This window comes from Ceratotherium simum, chromosome 14 (genome assembly GCF_057802395.1).
Source record: "Ceratotherium simum simum isolate JZ-2026a chromosome 14, ASM5780239v1, whole genome shotgun sequence".
Lineage (NCBI taxonomy): Eukaryota > Metazoa > Chordata > Mammalia > Perissodactyla > Rhinocerotidae > Ceratotherium > Ceratotherium simum.
In genome coordinates, this window is record NC_141913.1 from 46,919,534 (window position 1) to 46,938,530 (window position 18,997).

The following is an 18,997-nucleotide window of genomic DNA, read 5'->3' on the forward strand; positions in this document are numbered from 1 at the left end:
CCACCCCGTCTCACCCACACCAGCCCCGATCAACCTCCCGGGGCAGCGGAGATGGGAGCTCGGACCTGCAGGGGGCAGAACCTGTTTCCGAGAGCGGGAAACCCACAAAGGATGAACAGCCTGGACCGGCCTGGGGCCGCAGCGAGGGGCCTCAGGACACCAAGCGAGGAGCGGCCACCTCTGGACCCCGTGGCTGCGGAAACGGGGGACCGGGAGAGGCGGAGCCTTCAGTCTCCTAGAGTCCCCAAGGGAGAGAAAAATCGCCACCAGAAGCCGGGAGCCGTGGCGCGCAGTGTGGACACGCCACCCTCGTGCGCAGGAAGAGACTCCTCCATAAAGAGGAAAACGCGAATGTTGAAACCCCCCCACGGCGGCAGCGGTGGCTGATGGCGGCCAGGGTAGCCGGGTGGCCCGCTCCGCGGGGCTGGGGATCTCCGGGTTAGAGGAGGGTCTGCGTAGCGCACCCGACAGTCGGCGCCCCTCCATCCCCGGCAGCGCCTGACTCCGCCCTTCTCACGGAGCGGTCCAATCCGACGCATCCTTCCCCGCCCCGCCCCCTCGGTCAAGAGCGGGGCCCAGGGCGCTTCCCAGCCCGGTCCCCGGGAGCTGCAGAGGAGCGGCTCTACACGCTCACCTGCTTCCCGCAGGCGGCCGGCCGGATCAGACGTCATCTTCTGGAGCCTCACTAAGGAAGACGCAAGAACCATTTCCCAAGTGATGCAGGCTGACTGGGGAGTCCTTTCTCCTGGAGTCCCTGAAAGGCTTGGGCCCGCCCCAAACCAGAGCCAGGACAGTCTAGTTTCGGAAGCCCGTGCCCCACCTTTGCTGGCGCCTCTGCAAAGCACTTTCTGTAGACGTGAGTTTGAGCAGAGGCCCCAAATGTTCCAGGGTCGTTTGGGGCTTTAACGCTCTGTAGCACAAGCCGGTCTCACCTCCGGCCTGAGTCCTGGCTTCCCGCCTCCCCTGCACCCCTCCTCCTGGAGTTGGCAGCATGATCGGCGGCCCTTAGAGCTGCCCTAGGAGTGGGTGGAGCGGGCGCTGGGGCTGATGCCGTGTCCAGCCCTCCCCAGGAGGCCCTGGAAAGCACTCACAGCTAGCACCCACCCTTCACGATCTCAATTCCCCATGTGGCCTAATGAGCTGTTCTTGGGAATTGAAATAAAGAGCCCTTACTCAGCAAACGTTTCCCGAGCCTGCACTATGATGGTGAACTGACCAGAGCTTCTGCTATTCCAGCGCCAATGCTTACAAGCAGTGTTAACTGGCGCAATCTCTCTGTGCCTCAGTTTCCTCATTTATAAAATGGGGCTAATTGTATCTTCCTGGTAGGGTCCTTGTAGGCTTAAATGAGTCAATAGATGTAAACTGCCTAGAAGAGGGCTGGCACATAGCAAGCTTTCAGTGATCATTAGCTATTAGTATTGTGATCATTTTCCAAGGACTTGTCCCTAAAATCCAGGTATGGCTCACTCTGTTGGTACCTAAAGAGATGGTTTAGAATATTCATTCTCAGACTAACCTAAATAGTAAAAGAGGAGAGGGAAGTGGTGGAAAGCTACAGTGGAAAAAACAACAGAAAGAAAAATGGCAGAGAGAAGGAGACAAAATGAATAATTGCGGAAATGATCTAAGGGGAGCGAAGAAGATGCTGACAGTGGGATGTGCAAGGTCAGAGGTGCCCAGGACTGTGGTAAGGAGGAGGGCAGAGCAAGTGTGGTACTCACCAGGGCCAGTGAAGTTGGGAGTTCTCTGAATAAATCATTCTTAGTAAAACGAGGCCTCTAAAAGATGAGAGAGAATATAGGCCAAACTGAAAGGAATGGACTTACAGGTTCAGCCTGAGTTTACCTATTTTTTTCTTGCCGAGAGCTGATATCATTTGGGCCACTCCATATATTTCCCCACAGAACATCCTTGTGAGGGAAAGTGCGGGTGTTACTCCCCACTTCTTGGGGGAAATAGCAGATTCAGTCAATTCTTACCCACCAGCTTACTATGTGCAAGGCACCAGGTGAGGGGCTAGGGGTCCACAGCCGGGTTATGCCATAGCCTCTTCAGACCCGCATGGGAAGGCCTGAATCCTGGGATGACACTCCCTCCACCCCCGGCCCTGGGATAGTCATCCTTTTCCCAAGCAGGTCTCAGGAACCCTAGGGCAGCACAGGGCCACTGCGCAGTCAGAGAAGCAGGAGCATCGCCTCAAACCGGGTCCTTGGTAGTTCACACAAAGCCGGTGATCTCATTCTATCTTTGTCACCTCCCAGGGAAGGAGGGTTCATTTAGACGAGGAAAGGGGGCTGGGGCGGTTCACTTAACGACCGATAGACGGTAGCCGGTTGATGCTAAGGCTCTGGCCGCATCTTCCGGGGCGCACTCACAGCGAGGAGGCCAGAGGACCTGCGCGGCGGGAATCCGGGCTATTAGGGCGGCGGCCCAGCTTGCAGAGTCAACCGCGGATACCGCGGCAGCTCAGGCTGGGAGTCCCGGGCTCTCCTTCACCCGGGACTCCGCGAGGACCGCGGGAGTTTCTGAAGCTGGCGGGGCCCTCTGGATTCCTTCCCCGCCCCGGATCCGGGGCCAGAGAACTGCAGATACTGTCCCCGACGCGCTCAAGATGTGCCCTCCGGGTCGCCGCGCAGAGCGCTCCAGGGCACTCTCCCCGAGCGCGACAGCTAACCTGACGCGCGTTAAACAGAACCGTTGGGTTGGGGGGTGCGGAGCGGGTTGGGGAGACCAGAGAGAGGCACGGGGCTCAGAAAAGGAAAAGTCGCTGTGCCCTAGTGTTCGGAGGACTAATGTCATCAATCCTCGGTAGCGGGGGCTGGCACTGAGCCGGTAACCTGGACAATGATCTGAAAGGGGCCTTGGGCCGCGGTGGGCTGGAAAGAGAGAGGCAGGGCTGTCAGGGGCTTCAGGACGTTCAGCTCTCACCTTGGGGAAGGTGGGAGGATTCGCACGAGGTAGCCCCAGCTCCTGCGCGTCCTCTGCTTTCCCTGACCCACCCGGCCCATCACCGCAGCCCCTCCTGCACCCCCATTCACAAGCACACCGCGCCCACCCCCCCACGCAGTCCTGAGCGCGCTTAACCAGAATCAAGCCCAAATAAGTAAATCTTTAATTCTCCTCCCAAGTACTTTGAAACTACTTATACAAAGAGTTCCTCAAACTCTATTTCTCCACCTCCCCTTCCTTTCAGTTTTCTTTATCTGGGGTCGCCACGCGGCCCCGGAGCGGCTGAGGTCAGGCGCTTTGGGTCTCTCGACGTGGAGGCTCCGGCGCCCGCGGGGGTGGGAGCAGCGTGGCGGGCGGGGCCGGGCCGCCTCTCCCTCTCCAGCAGCAGGGCTGGGGGTCCGTGGGGGTCTGGAGGTGGCCAGAGGACCTCCGCAGGCCTGAGAGTCAGCCCTCCCCCGAGAGTCAGGAGCAGACGCGCGTCCGCGACCCAAGCCCGCAGCTCGCAGGCGGCACAGGGAAAGAGTGGCCGAGTGGGGGGACCCAGGGAGAAGGGATGCGCGCGTGCGGCTCGGATTCGCCTCCTGGGACGGTCCTCTGGCCCGATTTGGTCCCCGGTGCCCCTAGAGGGCCTGCCACGGCTTCCCGATGGCCTGGATGTGCTCCTTGGCCTTGAGGCGCAGCGCGGCGATGCTGCTGTTGCGCGGGTCCGCCTCGTCCAGCGGGAACTTGTCCCCGAAGCCGGGTCCGCACGGGTAGGCGGGCGGCGGCGGCCCGAGAGGCTGCAGGCCGGGGCCCAGCGGCGGAGAGTTCAGGAAGGGCGGCGGCGGCGGCGTGTAGCTGGCGGGCAGGCTCTGCGCCGGCGGCCCGAAGCCCGGCAGGCTCTGCAGCGCCGTGGCGCCCCCTCCCGGCAGCGGCGGCCCGAGCCACGACTCCAGCGGCAGGGCGCCCCCCGGCGGCCCGCCGCCGCCGCCCGGGCCCGCCCCGAGGGGCGCCAGAGCCACCGAGGGCGGAGAGCGGCTGAAGGAGAGGAGGGGCGAGTCCTGCAGCTTCATGGACGACACTTCCAGCTTCTCCTGCCGCCGCCACTTGGCCCGTCGGTTCTGGAACCACACCTGCGGAAGGCAGCACAGCGGCCGTCGGGCTGCGGCGGAGGCTGGGGCCGCGCCCCCGCCCAGGCCAGTGCAGCCCGCCGGCTCACTCCCCCAGCCCCAAGCAAAACTGGGGCTCCACTGTTTCCCACCTGCTCCTTCACCCCCGCCCCCACCCGCATTATCTTTTCGCTTCCGTCCCGTTTCTCCTTTCGGTGTCTTCCCTCCTTCTCTCTTGCTTCCTCTAAGTCCCTTTGTCCCATCCTGGTCCTCCGTGGCCTTCCACACTTTTCCCTGTTTATCTCACCCATAGCTGGGGTTGTATTTGTTTCCCACTCCTGGCACGTAGCAGGTGCTCACAAAAATCTAAAGTTAACCCTGGAATCGGACCGTAGGACTTGGAAACCAGATCTCCCCAAATTTCTGTGACTTGCTGGTTGACAGCCCCTCCTGACACTTCCGTTCAGACTTTGCTTCCTCCCTGTATGGTACAGCTCGCAGCGGCTGCGTTTTTGTCTCAGACTTTGTGTTTTATCGACCTGTTGTCTCTTTTATAAACATATATAAACAAATACTCTAAGTACTGGAACTGGTAACATTGGGTGTTAAAATATAGCTATTTCCGCGAATTACTGGTGATAATAATTAGTAGAAGAAAGTGCGCTTATTTTGTCCTGAGCATATTTGAATTGCTGCTTTAAGAAGATTTTCATTTTTATTTAATTGATATCCGTTTAGTATTTCTGATATTTCTTATCAATGGCTTTCAATGATTACAATAGTTCAAGTTTATGTCTACTTTTACTTTATGGAGTTAGTTTTGACATTACGGTAAGATGAGTTCAATGAGTTTAAGTTTTTCTTTTTTTGTTTACATATGGAAAAGTCCACGCCAAGAGTGAAGTCTGGTCTCTTAACTTCGATGACTGATTTGACAAAAGCCCAAGAAAGGGTTTAATAAAGGTCTCACCACCAAGTTACCACCCTCAGAAACAGAACAGAGAGAATTGGTCTAGGTTAGCAGAGAATGTGGAGAAAACTTTGGCCAAACTGGTGGCTTCAGTATTATATTTATGAAGGGAAATAGGGAATAGCCGCAGGCAGAAGGGAGAAAGCCATTCTGAGTCAATAAGGTGGGGGGACCACATAGGAGAGCTGAGAAAACAGCCACCTAGCACCTGGGCAGAGCAGGGCAAGGGTGTGTAGGGATTTGGGGGGAGAGAGAAAGAACAAAAATGTAAGTACTCCTGCCCCCTTCCCACAAAAGATTCATCTACATATCTGAGGCCCTGATTTTCCCAGATACATTAGATATTTGACGATAATACAGAAAAGAGAAACACTGGTGTGGGTGAGGGCTCCCATTCCACTGCCTCCTCTGTTTCCCTGCATATCCCACTCCATCCCCCAAAATATCCGCTAGAGTTTTCGAATCTGGTATCCAGAGGCAGAGGGCTAACGACTGGGATAGTCAGCTCTTATACTGCTCTACTGCTGCCCTCCACACAGTTGGAGATTCTTCCTGCCCACTCCCCCACCCCAATCTGATTACATCATAGCCATGTGTTAAGAACCTGCCATATGCTGAGAACTGTGCTGGCCCTGTGGTCACAGAGAAGTCACACTGTTCTCAAGAAGCTCCCAACTTAGAGGAGAAGCCAAAATCCCTGAACAAGTAAAGAGGGAAGAAGGAAAGTGGGACAGAGGTGGCCTCAGGAATGAAGGCAGCCCCTGGGTTGGCTGTGCCTGTATTCTGGAAGGCACTGGAAGGATTTGCCTCTCCTCTTGCTTCAGCTTTCTTGTATTCTTTCTCTCTCCCTACCCCATCCTCCCTCCCTGAAAAGCAGGTGCTAAAAAGCCTACCCCTTCAATGAAATCATTGCAATCAAATTAGGAGATATTGAACTGTCCTTGCCAGTTAATCCTGAGTCACATTAGAAAACTAATTTTTAGAACCATGACATTTACTCCTTACCGTAAACCCCTAAACTAAGCAGAAGAGACAAAAGGCAAGAGTTTGTCCTCTTTTATTTTTAAGACAAAGCTAAAAGCCCCCAAACATCTGAGTATCCTCACTTCCTGGAAATCTAATTCATTAGACACACACACAAATCCCACCTTCGTTCCACTGCCTTTCAGAAGCAGTGAAATTTGTTCCCAATGTCTCCCTCTCAGGCCTCTGTAAACTCTCCCAATTTGGAAATCCTCCCAGATTTTTCACAGATGACTAGCAAATATTTAAGGCTTTCAAATATTTTAATGATCAGGGATTAAGGATAATTCAGCTTTAATTAAAGCAAAAACCCCTTTACAATAAAAAAGAAAAGGCCTCTGCAGCAGCGGGAAGTTTGCGTGGATGTGCACTGGAGAAGCAAAAGTCAGCTTCTTAAACAAATCCACCCCAAGTTTCAACTACAGGCGCCAGGCCCCTCGCAAGAAGACAGGGTTTTCCTTTTGAACATAGGGCTCCAAGCTAGTGACTAGGGTGGCATTTGGGGCCCCAATCCGGTTACCCTTGAGCCGCTGCCTACATTACCTCTCTACACAGTGATCCCCACCCTTCCAATCCTGGCTGCGTCTAATGAGCTGTCCTCTCGTCTTGCCAGCCAGTCCCAACTCCTCTTTTTAGCTTAGAAGAGAGAGACCCCAAAGGGGAGATCGTACCACAAGCTGGAACAGACTGTCCGAGGGGCGGTGCGTGGGGCACCGGGAAGATCTTTGGGGATCTGGGCGAGCCAAGTCGAGGAATGCCAATGGGAACAGGACCATAATAAATGCGTGGACGCCCGGGGACTCAAGGGAGCTTTGGCCGCAGCTTGGGCCTCGGACCCTCCCGGGGACCGATCCGGGCGCTTTACCTGGACGCGGACTTCGGGCAGGTTGACCTTGCCGGCCAGCTCCTCCCGACTGTACACGTCGGGGTAGTGGGACTTCTCGAACGCGCGCTCCAGCTCGTGCAGCTGGTACGTGGTGAAGGTCGTGCGGTTCCGCCGGTGCTTCTTCTTGGGCTGCTCCTCCTCCGACAGCTTCGCTTCGCCCGCGGCGGGCCCGAGAGGCAGCCCCGGGCTCGGCCGCGTCTCCCCGGGCTCCTTGGGGCAGTAGGGGCGAGGGGCTGGGACGACGAGGCCCCGGACGGTCAGAGACACTCTCCGGAGTATCCCCGGGGCCACCCCGCCTACCCATGGGCGCGGGCAGCGGACGCGGGCTCCGAGATGAGCCGGGGTGGTCGGGGGTGAGGGCTGCGAGGGGGTCTCAAGCTTTTAACGCAAGTTGGCAGCTCCTGCTATACACCCAGCCCCCAACCCGCCGCCCAGATGCCTTAATAAAAGTTACGGCAGGGGCTCTTTCCTAACTTTGGGCACCCGAAGGGCCTCGCAGCACCCGAGGGTGCGCGCTCACCTTCGTACTCGGGAGCCGGCGCCGGGGCGGGCGGCGGGGAGGGCTCAGCGCCTCCCCCGGGCGCCTTGGGGCAGGCGGCCCGCGCGCCCGGCCTCCGATCCCGCTCCTTCGCGCCCCGGGCGCCCCGCTCCGCCGGGAACGAGCCGAGGATGCCGTCGTCCTTGGTAAATCCCAGGATGGCTTCGATGCTGTGCAGCCGCGAGGTGCTCCCCCCTGGGCTGCGGAGCAGGTGGCCGGCGAGCGAGAAGCTGCCATCGGCCATGGCGGGGGCGCAGCCAGGCAGGTGCATGGGGAGCGCCGGGCGGCCGGAGGGCGCGGCCCGCCCTCTCGGGAGCGCCGCCTGCTTTGGAGGCAGAGAGAAGAAGCTCGAAGTCGGCTCTTCCCGGGTACGGCGGTCCAACCCGAGGGGTCTGGACCCAAGGTCAGGCTCGGCGGGGGACGCCGGCCCGGTCGCGCGCGCGCTAGAGGTGGGCGAGCTCTCGGCCCGTAGCCCCTGGGTCCCTGCAGGATCGGAAGTTCGGACTCAGGGCAGCTGGCGCTCCGGGCGCTAAAGGCTGCGCGCCCGCTCGCCCCGGCTCCTCCCCTCTCGCCCGGGACCCAGCCTCCTGCCTCGGCCCCTCCCTCCGCAGCGGGGCGGGTCTTTCCTTCGCCCAGCCTCAGGGTCCTCACCCTGCCACCCCAGGCTGGGCTAGCACCCCGAACATCCCACCTCCCATCTCTCGATCCGCTCCACACACTCCAAACACGCCCAGGAGATCGGAGGTGGCCTGCTTGACAAGCCTGGGGACCCGGGTGGGGGGGCACGATCCCCTCAGTCCTGCCTCAATGGGGCCGATGACCTGGGTCTCACCTGCCCACTCAGGCTTGCCTGCCTCCTTGAGCTCACCTCTCTCTCCCGCTCCCCCTACCCCACACTCGCCTCTGCCCTCGGACTCGCTTCCTCCTCGGGGCTGAGCTCCCCGGGCGACCCTTGGAAAGACTGAGCAGAAGGCTTCCTGGCTCGACGGCGTCGGAAGTCAGGCCACGCATCTCCCCAGTTTGAATTTTCCCCTCTCTCCCTCTTTTTCACCCCCGCTGGCACCCCTCTTTCGGCTCCCTAGTCCGAATCTCTGGACTTCGTGTTTATTTTGTTTGTCTATATCTGTTTCAACTCCTCCTCCCTGGCCCCTCGGAGTCGGGCGTGGGCAGGCTCCCTCACTCCAGCGCCAGCCCCGGGAGGCGGAGGGGCCCTCTGTGCCCGCAGGCCCGGTGACCTCAAGTGACCAACAGCCCAGCAGGAGGCTGGGAGGCCCGGGGTCGAACATGCTGCCGGGCTCAGGCCCCGTGGAAGACCTGCTAGGGGTTCCTCACTCTCGACGACTGTTTGTCCTGCAGGAACCCTAGCCACCAAACAGTTCTCCAGGCCAAGGAGATGACCACCCTCAGGCTGAGTGGGGAAGGACCTTCGTCTGGGGGAGAAGGCCTCGCGCTTCCCTGGGGGTTACAGGCGTAATCCCCTTGCATTTCTTTCCCTTTGGGGGCCCCACAAGGCTTCAGTGGCCCAGAGTGAGTCATAGGCCAAGAGGAAAGACGGTTTCTGCAGCGTTTTTTCACATCCCCCCGTGCTGTGAACGCTGGCCCATCTCAAATCTGATGCCAGCCCTGTGTTGGGCGCCTGGCCTTCACTGAACTGTCAGCCAGAAACGTAAACCAAAACGCTTTCCTAAAAGCCTAAGGACGTAGAGATTCTTTTCCTTTTCTCCCCCAGTTTTATTGAGATATAATTGACCTACAGCACTGTATAAGTTTAAGGTGTACAGCATGACGATTTAACTTATATAATTGTGAAATGATGACCACAATTAGTTAACACCCATGGCCTCATACAGATAACAAAACAGAGACTCAAAATCGCCTTTGCAGCAGATGCTCTCATCTCCACGTGGGGAGTCTTTTTCCCCCTACCCTTCTGTTTATCCCCCGTGGCATTCAGACAAGCGTTTACTGTGTCCCCACTGAGAGTCTGGCCCTGATGTGGGCCATGGCAGCACCACCAAAGAAAGGAAAACCCTGGCGCTGGCCCTGAGGAGCTTAACGTCCAGCCTGGGAGACAAGACAAAGAAGGAAAGGAGAGAAAACATGTCTCTTCGGATCCTCCACCTTTAAACTATAGAAGGACATGAGAAAGCATATGTAACTACATCAAGGATCATTAAAGGGTTAATTCGGGCACATGGGGAGGGGTCATTACACAATTCTCTATTTTTAATAAAACTATAAAAAGATAAATTAAAATAGCAAGCTTGTGAGTTTACAGTAGATGAAAATTGAGCTACTGATTCAAGTGAGAAATTATTTTTTAAGAAAAACCTAAATTAATGAACATCAATACGCACTTTCTAGTTTTTGCATATCACTTTAGAGTTTTCAAAATCCTTTCACAGTCTTCACATCATCCAATCCTCACAGCTCTGTGAGGTGAGCAGGACAACTATATTTGTCCCCATTTTACAGAAGAGAAAACTGAGGCTGAAAGTGATACAGCTATTAAGTGGAGGCGTCGGACTAGGACTCAGACCAGCTCACTCCTTGTCCAGTGTGTTCTGGCTGCAGCTCATCTGTAATTATTATTATAGAGTGTAATAGTTTTGAAAAGAATCAAAGTACATCTTAGCCTGCTGTTCACGGTTAATCCTTCCCGGAGACTGAATCCTGCATCTAAGAGGCTGAGGAAGAGGCAGCCTAGCTCCCCAGAGAAATGGAGTCAGAGCCCGTGGACGGCAGCCTTTGGGTACTGGTGTCCTGGACGACTGAACAAACCCTCAGGAGGTTCCCCACCACAGTCCAGGAGAAGCCTCCCCCGGCCCCCGGCCCCGGGCCCTCCTCAGGCTTTTTAGGCTGTCAAAGGCACTGTCCCTGCAAATGACCTGATGGCACCCCATAAGGTCCCACACACCAGTTATGTGGACCAGGTGGCTGAGGTGCTGATGCTTCGGTGACAGAGGGCAGCGTGGGGGTAATTAATTGGTATTTGTTGTTTCCCCTCTGAGGATGCTTTTTATGTAAACTTCTCCAATATTAAATTGATCTCTATAATCACCACTAAACAAAGATTGGCAGCATTTTCTTAAGCTCCTGCCCACACGCTAAGGGGCTTATGGCCTTGTTTTCCCAAGTTAATTCCTTCTGGAACTGCCCAGCTCTCCCTAATAGGTCCAGGTGAGGTGAGCTTTTATTTACTGTTTATTTCAGAGTCTCCGGAGAAAACCAGAAAAGACTTCAATGGCCACTGGCGAGGGACTAGGGGGAAACAGGGCAAAGCAGGACAAGGGGAGGTTGGGGCTTCCTTTGTGCGGGGCATAAAGAGCTAGTCAATACCATTGTGGGCGCCGTGGAGGGTACTCCAGCGATCAGCCGGGGGTCATTGTTAGGGGCTAATCTACATGTGTATTTCCCAAGAACTCGATTAGGGAAGATGAATGGACTCGGCCATGTCCCTAATTCTTCTAGCATGAAGCTGCATTTTTCCAGCAGTTACGCCAGCTCATAAGCAGCCCGGCTTCGGCAAAAGTAAGGAGCCTGGCTTCTGAACTCCACCCCTGTTTAATTCATTAATTCATTAGGTGGATCAAAGAAAACTCCCTCCTCCCAGCCCCCACATGTGAGCTGAACTTAGACACAGCTAAAGCCCCTTTAAACTTGGCATGACTCAGAGAAACATTTCCAGAAGTGAGAAGACAGGAGGTGGTTGGGGCCTGTGGGAGTGTTAGGAATGTGTTGTGGGAAGGACACTATAGAAGGATAATTGAAGTTGGGGGAGAGATTTTGAGGAGAAAGGGGATAGACGCTGGCTAATATGAAGAAAATGAAATCTAAATGTAACCAGCAATCATGTGAAGTTGTGGGATAAGGTGACTCTTTTGTCTTGGATGTATGCAGGAGGTCCCATTTCTGGAACTATTCTGGGTGGGCTGCTTCACCCACCACGCTCCTGAGAGAAATGGGCATCTGTAGAGTGAATTCCCTGTGCGCTGGGTGGGCATGTGTTCACAAAGTGAGTCCATGCCATTTGAACACACCCTCTAGTAACTTCACCCTGAAGCAATGTCTTAGGTTTGGCAAAAAATGTCCATTGCAAGTGCCTATGTGATAACACTTCATAAAGTGTATAAAATCGACTTGATTGTCTGCATGCAATAGTAGATGTATTTCAATCCTGGAATAACTTCACCTGTCTTATACTGCACTGGAGGACCAGCAACTTAACTTTAGGTATAGCCAGAGCAAAACGTGACTCATATAATCATTAAATACACACACACACTGCAGTTCAACAAATTCTATTGTCAAGAGTTAAAAACAATATGTAACAACAGTTATTATTTATTGGATACTAACTACAGTATATGCCAGTGGGCACTATTCTGAATATCTACGTGGATTACCTAATTAGTCCTCACAATGGCCCTATGAGGTAGACACTGTTATTATCTCCACTTTACAGATAAGGAATCTGAGACACAGAGAGGTTAAGTCACGTGCCCAAGGTTACACAGCTGGCTTCAGGTGGAGCTAGCATTCTCAGGAATGCACCCATCTAACCACTCTGTGTACTACCTCTCAATATAGTGCGAGTATATACATATGCACTGTTAATTCTCCAGTGGCTATAAGAGAACTAGCAGATAAAGTAAAGTAAGAAAATTTGGGAGTCAAAGGATATAAGAATAATAAGGTTCAGAATTTAAGTAACATGGAAGTTAAAAACGTGTGAAGGGCAGTCTATAATTTATTTGGTCAATTATAGTGATGAGAGATATATTAAAAAATATAAATGAAGTATACCATTCAATTTCCCAAGGCTGTCTCATAAAGTTTGGGGAATTCTCTTTCTGTTCTCAGAACCCCAATTCACTATCATTGGTTTGTGAACAATGTATTTTTGAGCCTCTACCACAAGTCATTTATTTTGTCTGCCTTTGATGCTATGAATTCTCCCCTCTACTACACTGTTTATTGTATGCCACGGGCACAATTTGCAAGCTGCTGACAATGCTTGCAAAAAAATAAATAGCTAAACTCTCTCTTCAATACTGGCGTATCGAGTCCAGAGATAGAATACACTCTGCTTGTGCACCTCTCTCTACTGAATCTTCCTAACTGATGAAATATTTTCCTATTTGGACCACCACGGAAGGTATATCAGGAAAACGTTCTTAGAGATGCCTATCAGAAACCCCGTTTTTACAAGTAGACAACTAATAATGAATATCCTTGGCCGCTTTCGTGTTTGGAAGTATACGTCAATTTACTCCTCAAAATGACGATCTGAATATTCTGTGGTATTTTCAGACTAAACTGATGGTATAAGGACACTGCAGTGAATAATAACCCCATCACATAATTGTGGCTAAAACACATAAACCAAGGAAGAGTCAGGCCTCATGTAGGCATTTATGGCTGAATTGAGAGCCCTCTCAGATGGGCATATGGAAACAGACATTTCATTTAATCACGACATGAAACCAAGGGCAATTGGGGGCTGTTGTGTTTCCCGGCAGTAATACCCTGTTTGAAAGACTTCCTTTTGTATTAGAACAGAGACCACAGCTCGATGCAGACCATCCAGTAATTAACAAGTCTGTCCTCCTTTGGCATTCCCACTGTTTCCCAGTTACGACATGTTGGAGAACAACATCACTTAAAACTAGTCTCATATTTAGTTTTCTGTTATTGCAGAGGATCGTATGTTTAAGACTTAGAAGAGGAACCTTGGTGATTATCTTGTTTGCTCTCTCGACTTCTAGCCCCGACCTTTCCTCTGTAGATGGGGAAACGTTAGCCCCGAGAAATTAAGTAATTTGCCCAACATGAGACAGAATGTGTGTGCGGGCTTTGGACTAGAGGCCAGTCTCCGGACCCCCGACTCTCGTTAGGCGGCTGCAGATTTACCACTGCCATGCTGAGCTCTCAGGATCTACAGTCTGGTGTCCCATGGAGTTTGCACTCTGCACACTACTCCCCAATCATTTACCAACCCAATTACACAGTCCTGGCCTTGCTTTTGCTGCCGACCCCAATCCAAGTAGCCTGTATGTAAGAAAAAAAAATCCCTTGGGGATAGATATGCAGGGCATTTTGGCAAATGACTGATCCTCCTACCCACTGGTGTCCCGGAATCAGCTCTTACTGGTTAGCCTCTCTTCCCAGCTCTGAGTTCAGTGACGTCACATTAGTAGTTTGAAATCAGCCATAGGGGGAGTACTTCAACCCAGAAATTGGAAAAAAAAAAAAATCCGGGCATTCTTTCTCCCTCCCTCTGATTAATTGTTTTTAAATATTCAGTAGCATATCAGTGTTCTTATTCATTAAAGAGTGAAGGAATCAGAAAGTGTTTGTTATTATTAAAACTAAAATATGATCTGTTGGGTAAGAGGGGTCGGTCTTTTTTGCCAAAAAATGGAACAATATCTTAGAATATGTAAATAAAAGAGAAAAACTTGGATTTCTGCCAAAGAAATGGGCTTTTTTGAGTTGTTAGGAGCAAAGCTATATTAAGATAATTCCTCTTTACTTGTTTTCTAATTAAACTAATTGAATTCAGAGTGTCTAGGGGAAGCACAAGAGACATTTATCTCAAGGGGATGATGGTCTTGAAGCGCATCAATCCTCTTAGAGAGCTAAGAAGGCAAATCCGAGGATGCCCATTGGCAGCAGCCTTGACCCCACCCCCACCCAGAGTTTGGCCAACTCCAGGATCCTTCTCCCCTCTTCTTGTTGAGAGGACAGTTATCAGGGAGCCAATCCTCATTTCATTTTCACAGCACCCTATGAGGTCAATATTATTATAATGCTTTCTTTCCCGCACCACCCATATTCCATAAGCCCGTTTGGCTCTATTTCTGGAATATTTCTCATAACTGGACACTCTTCTCCCTCTCCACCACATTGCAGGCCACTGTCTTATCTTGCTTGGACAGATTTCTGAATTAGCTTTCTAACTGGTCTCCTTCCTGCTACTCTTAGCTCCCTACTCTCCACTTTCCACTCAGCAGCCAGATAATCTTGCAAAAATGTAAGTCAGATCATGCCATTCCCTGCATAAAACTCTCCAAAGGTTTACTGCTATACTCAGGATAAAATTCAACTCCTTGCACTGCCTGCTAAGACTTGCCCACTTCTCAAACAGCCTCACTGAACACTTCCGGCCGCCCTCCTACCTGCTCCAACTTGCTCACTCAGCTATAGCCACATTGGCCTTTTTGTCTTGAAGTCCTCTAAGCCTCTTCCTGCCTCAGAACCTTTGCACTGACTATTCTCACTGCCTGAAACACCCTCCCCTAAATGTTCACATGATCCTTCTTGTCATTTTATTTTTCTCATAGCACCTTTCACTCTCCAAAACTATCTCATTTATTATTTGTTTACTTGTTTGTTACTCGTCTCCCCTCATTAGAATCTAAGCTGCATGAGAATAGGGACCTTGTATATTGGATCTCTAGCATCCAGAACATATGTTGCACATAGTGGTGGTTGATTTAATGAATAACTGCAAGGAAGTCTATTTTACAGATGAGGAAACAGTTTAAGTAACTTCACACAGCTGTTAATTAGCACGAGTATACATTTTTTCACATTCTTATAATCAGTCATCTGGAGTTTTTCTAAAACATTAATTATTTCCCAGGTGTTGGGAAAATGTCAAAGTGCTTTGCTTTCCTTCCCAAACCGTCCACGGAAATCATTTGATCGCTTTCACAAGTCAGTTCAGTCCACTCCAGTCTTGTTAGCCTCAGCGCTGGCTGCGGTTTCCGCCACCGCCTTTGATGTGAGTGTTCATCCAATGAGGAGAGGGACGGGGCTCCAGGCAACGCGACCGTCATCCTGCTCAGAGCCCACCCCACCCTGGCTTCCCTCGTAGCGGGGTGCACCATCTTAGGGAATGCCATTCTTCTTCCAAAGTGGCTCCTGCATCTCTGCTACAGACTATTAGATTTAGTTTATCTTTACAGTTGATTGCAATTTTATCGACACTTGTTTGTCAATTTTTATTGTACTTTGTCCTTTGACCCCTTAAGCCCTAAAAATGCTGATCTTATGTGTCCTTGCCAATCTAATTAGCCCCTTTTAACCACCAGATGCTTTCAATAGGGTTTTCAAGCTGCTCCGCAGAAGTGTCTTCATTCAGATGTCAGGAGCTTGCCGCACAGACTGCAGGGTGTGTGCGCCATAAGTTAAGGGAATGAGCTTTAAAGACACACAACTTGGAAATCTTTAAAGGTTTCTGAAATAACTTAAGCAGACAAGAAAGCATCAGTTTGTACGTTTATGCTGTCTTTCTATAGCTCCAGGAACTAGGCACCATCTAAGATGATGTCTTCGGTTATAGATGGAGTTGTGACGATACATAGTTTTCCAAAGATAGCAGCACTTTAGGGTAAAGAAACTACACTAAGGTACATGTGGATTTGTTACACTTGTATTTCTACTTTTGGTTAGGCTTGACACATTTCCATAATAAAAGGTTTTTTTAAAAGGCAAAAGAAAAACACACCAAGATTTTTGAAACTGAATTTAATTTGTATGATACTAAATTTTCTTACATACTCCAAGCATAATTTTTGTAGCTCCCCAAACTGCACTTTCTAGGGCAGACAAAAACCTAAGGATGATGCAGCAATTCCACTTCTGGGTGGAATTCCACCCAATTTCACTGAAAAAAATTGAAAGCAGGGACTAGAACAGATATTTGTACACTCGTGTTCACAGCAGGGTTATTCACAATAGCCAAAAGGTGGAAACAACCCAAGTGTCCATTGACAGATGCATGGATAAACAAAACGTTGTCTATACAGACAATGGAATATTATTGATCCATGAAAGGAAAGAAATTCTGACACACGCTACAACATGCATGAAACTTGAGGACGTTATGCTAAGTGAAATAAGCCAGTCATGAAAGGACAAATATGGTATGATCCACTTATATGAAGTTCCTATAGTAGTCAAATTCATAGAAACTGAAAGTAGAATGGTGGCTGCCAGGATTCGAGGAGAGAATGGGGAGTTGTTGTTTAATGGATACAGTGTCTGTTTGGGAAGATGAATAAGTTCTGGAGATGGATGATGGTGATAGTTGCACAACAATGTGAATATACTTAATGCCACAGAACTGTACACTAAAAATTGTTAAAGTGGTACATTTTATGTGTATTTTACCATAGTTAAAAATGATAATATAAGAATTTTTAAAAAAGAAAAAAAAGAAAAAACAAAACCTAGGGAAAGTCTGCAGTAAACTCTCAAAGTCTGTTTACGTTCTTTTTTTTTTTTTTTTCAATTTGTTATTATTTGAAAGAGCCACATTATAATCTCGGGAAATGAATTTTTGGTTCAGGTTTTCTAGGGATTTCTGTGTGACTGTATGGGAAAACGTCTTATATCTCTAACATCTTCAGGGAGACATGTGGATGTCACATCTGTTGATGCTGATTGTGATCAAAACATGGATGGCCATGGAGTGAGGAGGAGGAAGAGGGAGACAGAAAGACTCCTGTAGTCCCAGGTCAATGACCAGCGGAGCATTCTGGGTGTGGCCTTGCACTGGATCCGAAAGTCCACACAAAACACTATTTTTGGCTTGAATACCTGGGAGCACTAGTCTTTTAAATACCTATGAGAACTGGAAGACACAAACTGTCCTTCCAGAATTCCTGCAGTTAGGCAGTGAGTATATTTATTTCATTTTAACTTATATATTTTTGATTGTATTAAGAAATATGAAAGTCTTATAGAAATTTTCATTTGCTGTGGAAGTGATCTTTATATATTATTAAATGTTTTGAACTCTTAAATGAAAGCCCTACACACGAACACAAGAATATGAAACACACATCTGACCATTATTTGAACTATTGGGCAGAGAAGAAAATGAGAGCTTAAAATGCATAGGGAATCCCAAACTTCATTTCACCCATTTGTTTCAGCCTTTCTTGCTATCATAACTTTTCCACTAGAGCTTCTAACAAGTGGAGATGTTCATTCATTCTGCCCCCAACATTTAATTATAAAATATAAAAGATATACTAAGAAAATTTTATGGGGCCATCCCAGTGGTATAGTGGTTTAAGTTCATGCGCTCCACTTCTGCAGTCCGGGGTTTGCAGGTTCGGAGCCCGGGTGCAGACCTACACACCGCTCATCAAGCCATGCTGTGGCGGCATCCCACATACAAAATAGAGGAAGACTGGCACAGATGTTAGCTGGGCAACAGTCTTCCTCAAGCAAAAAGAGGAAGATTGGCAACAGATGTTAGCTCAGGGCCAATCTTCCTCACCAAAAAATAAATAAATAAATAAAATTAAAAAAAAAATAAATAAATAAAAGAAAATTTTAAAATGTAATAAAGATGAAGGGATTATAAGCACCATATACCCACCAGATTTTAAAATTAATATTTTGCTATATTTCTCTATTATATCTATTTATTCATCTGTCCATCTCTCTATCTATCCATCAATCTCTTGTGTTTTTTTGTACTTAAAGAAAGTTGCAGATTTCAGTGCATTTTACCCCCCAAAACACAAGGGCATACATAATATTGGCTAGAGTTCAATATTTTTTCAGGATTCTCTTTTTCTTTTCCAGTAGAGTATACATAAGGTGAAATGCATAAATCTTAGCGTAAACGAGTTTGACAAAAGCATATACTTTAATATACTTTTTTACAGCAAACCCCTATCAAGACACGGTGAATTACTATCATGCATGAAAAATCATGCATGCCCCTTCCCAGTCAACGCTCACACCATTCCCCTAGAGGCAAACACTCTTCTGGTATTTTTCACCATAGATTAGTCTACCTGTTAAGAATTTCTTATAAATGGAGTCATATAGCACATACTCCTATGTGCAGCATTTCTTTCACTCAGCTTAATGATTTTGAGATTCATCTATGTTGTTCTATGTATCAGAGGTGCATTCATTTTTATTGCTGAGTAGTATTTCATTGTGTGAATATTCCATAGTTGTTTATCCGTTCATCCGTTGATGGATACCCGAACTACTTCTACTTCCTAGCTATTCTGAATAAAGCTGCTGTGAACATTCTTGTACCTATTTTTTTGAGGAAGTGTGCTTTCAAATCCTAAGAGTGGAATGCTAGGTCTAGTGTAGTTTAGTATGTTACTTTTAAATGAAACTGCCAGAACTTTGTCCAAAGGTAGTTATACTATTTAACACTCCTTCCAGTAATATACGAGAGTTCCAATTGCTCCACATCCTCACCAACACTTGTTGTTGTCAGTTTTTTAAATTTTAAACATTTTAGTGGGTCTGTAGTAATATGTCATTTTGTGACTGGTTTTAATTTTCATTTCCCTGACAATTACTTTGAGTATCTTTTAATATGCTTGGCCATTTGTACATGTTCCTTTGTTAAACATCGTCTCAAATCTTTTGCTTTTCTTTTCTTATGTGTTTTTTAAAATTTTATTGAGTTGGAAGAGTTTTAAATATATATGTTTATATAAATTATATATATTTCATATATTTGTATCAGATAAAATACTGGAACCTCA

The 18,997-nt window shown here is 49.2% G+C and overlaps 1 protein-coding gene across 1 annotated transcript; it reads right to left on the minus strand.

Moving 5' to 3' along the window:
• Positions 1 to 3,103: 3,103 nt before the first annotated feature.
• Positions 3,104 to 7,891, minus strand: RAX (retina and anterior neural fold homeobox). Its single transcript, XM_087438831.1, has 3 exons — positions 7,440 to 7,891; positions 6,899 to 7,152; positions 3,104 to 4,064 (listed from the first exon to the last, which is right to left on the minus strand). Exons 1-3 carry the CDS (start codon positions 7,726 to 7,728, stop codon positions 3,573 to 3,575), a joined length of 1,035 nt encoding a protein of 344 aa, XP_087294957.1. The 5' UTR covers positions 7,729 to 7,891; the 3' UTR covers positions 3,104 to 3,572.
• Positions 7,892 to 18,997: the final 11,106 nt, after the last annotated feature.

Excerpts from the sequence above, each read along its gene's own strand:
- RAX (XM_087438831.1), bottom strand. The coding sequence starts at position 7,728 with ATGCACCTGCCTGGCTGCGCCCCCGCCATGGCCGATGGCAGCTTCTCG. Across the intron at positions 7,153-7,439 it reads GCCGGCTCCCGAGTACGAAG|CCCCTCGCCCCTACTGCCCC; the intron begins GTGAGCGCGCAC and ends TCGTCGTCCCAG. Across the intron at positions 4,065-6,898 it reads TGCCCGAAGTCCGCGTCCAG|GTGTGGTTCCAGAACCGACG; the intron begins GTAAAGCGCCCG and ends TGCCTTCCGCAG.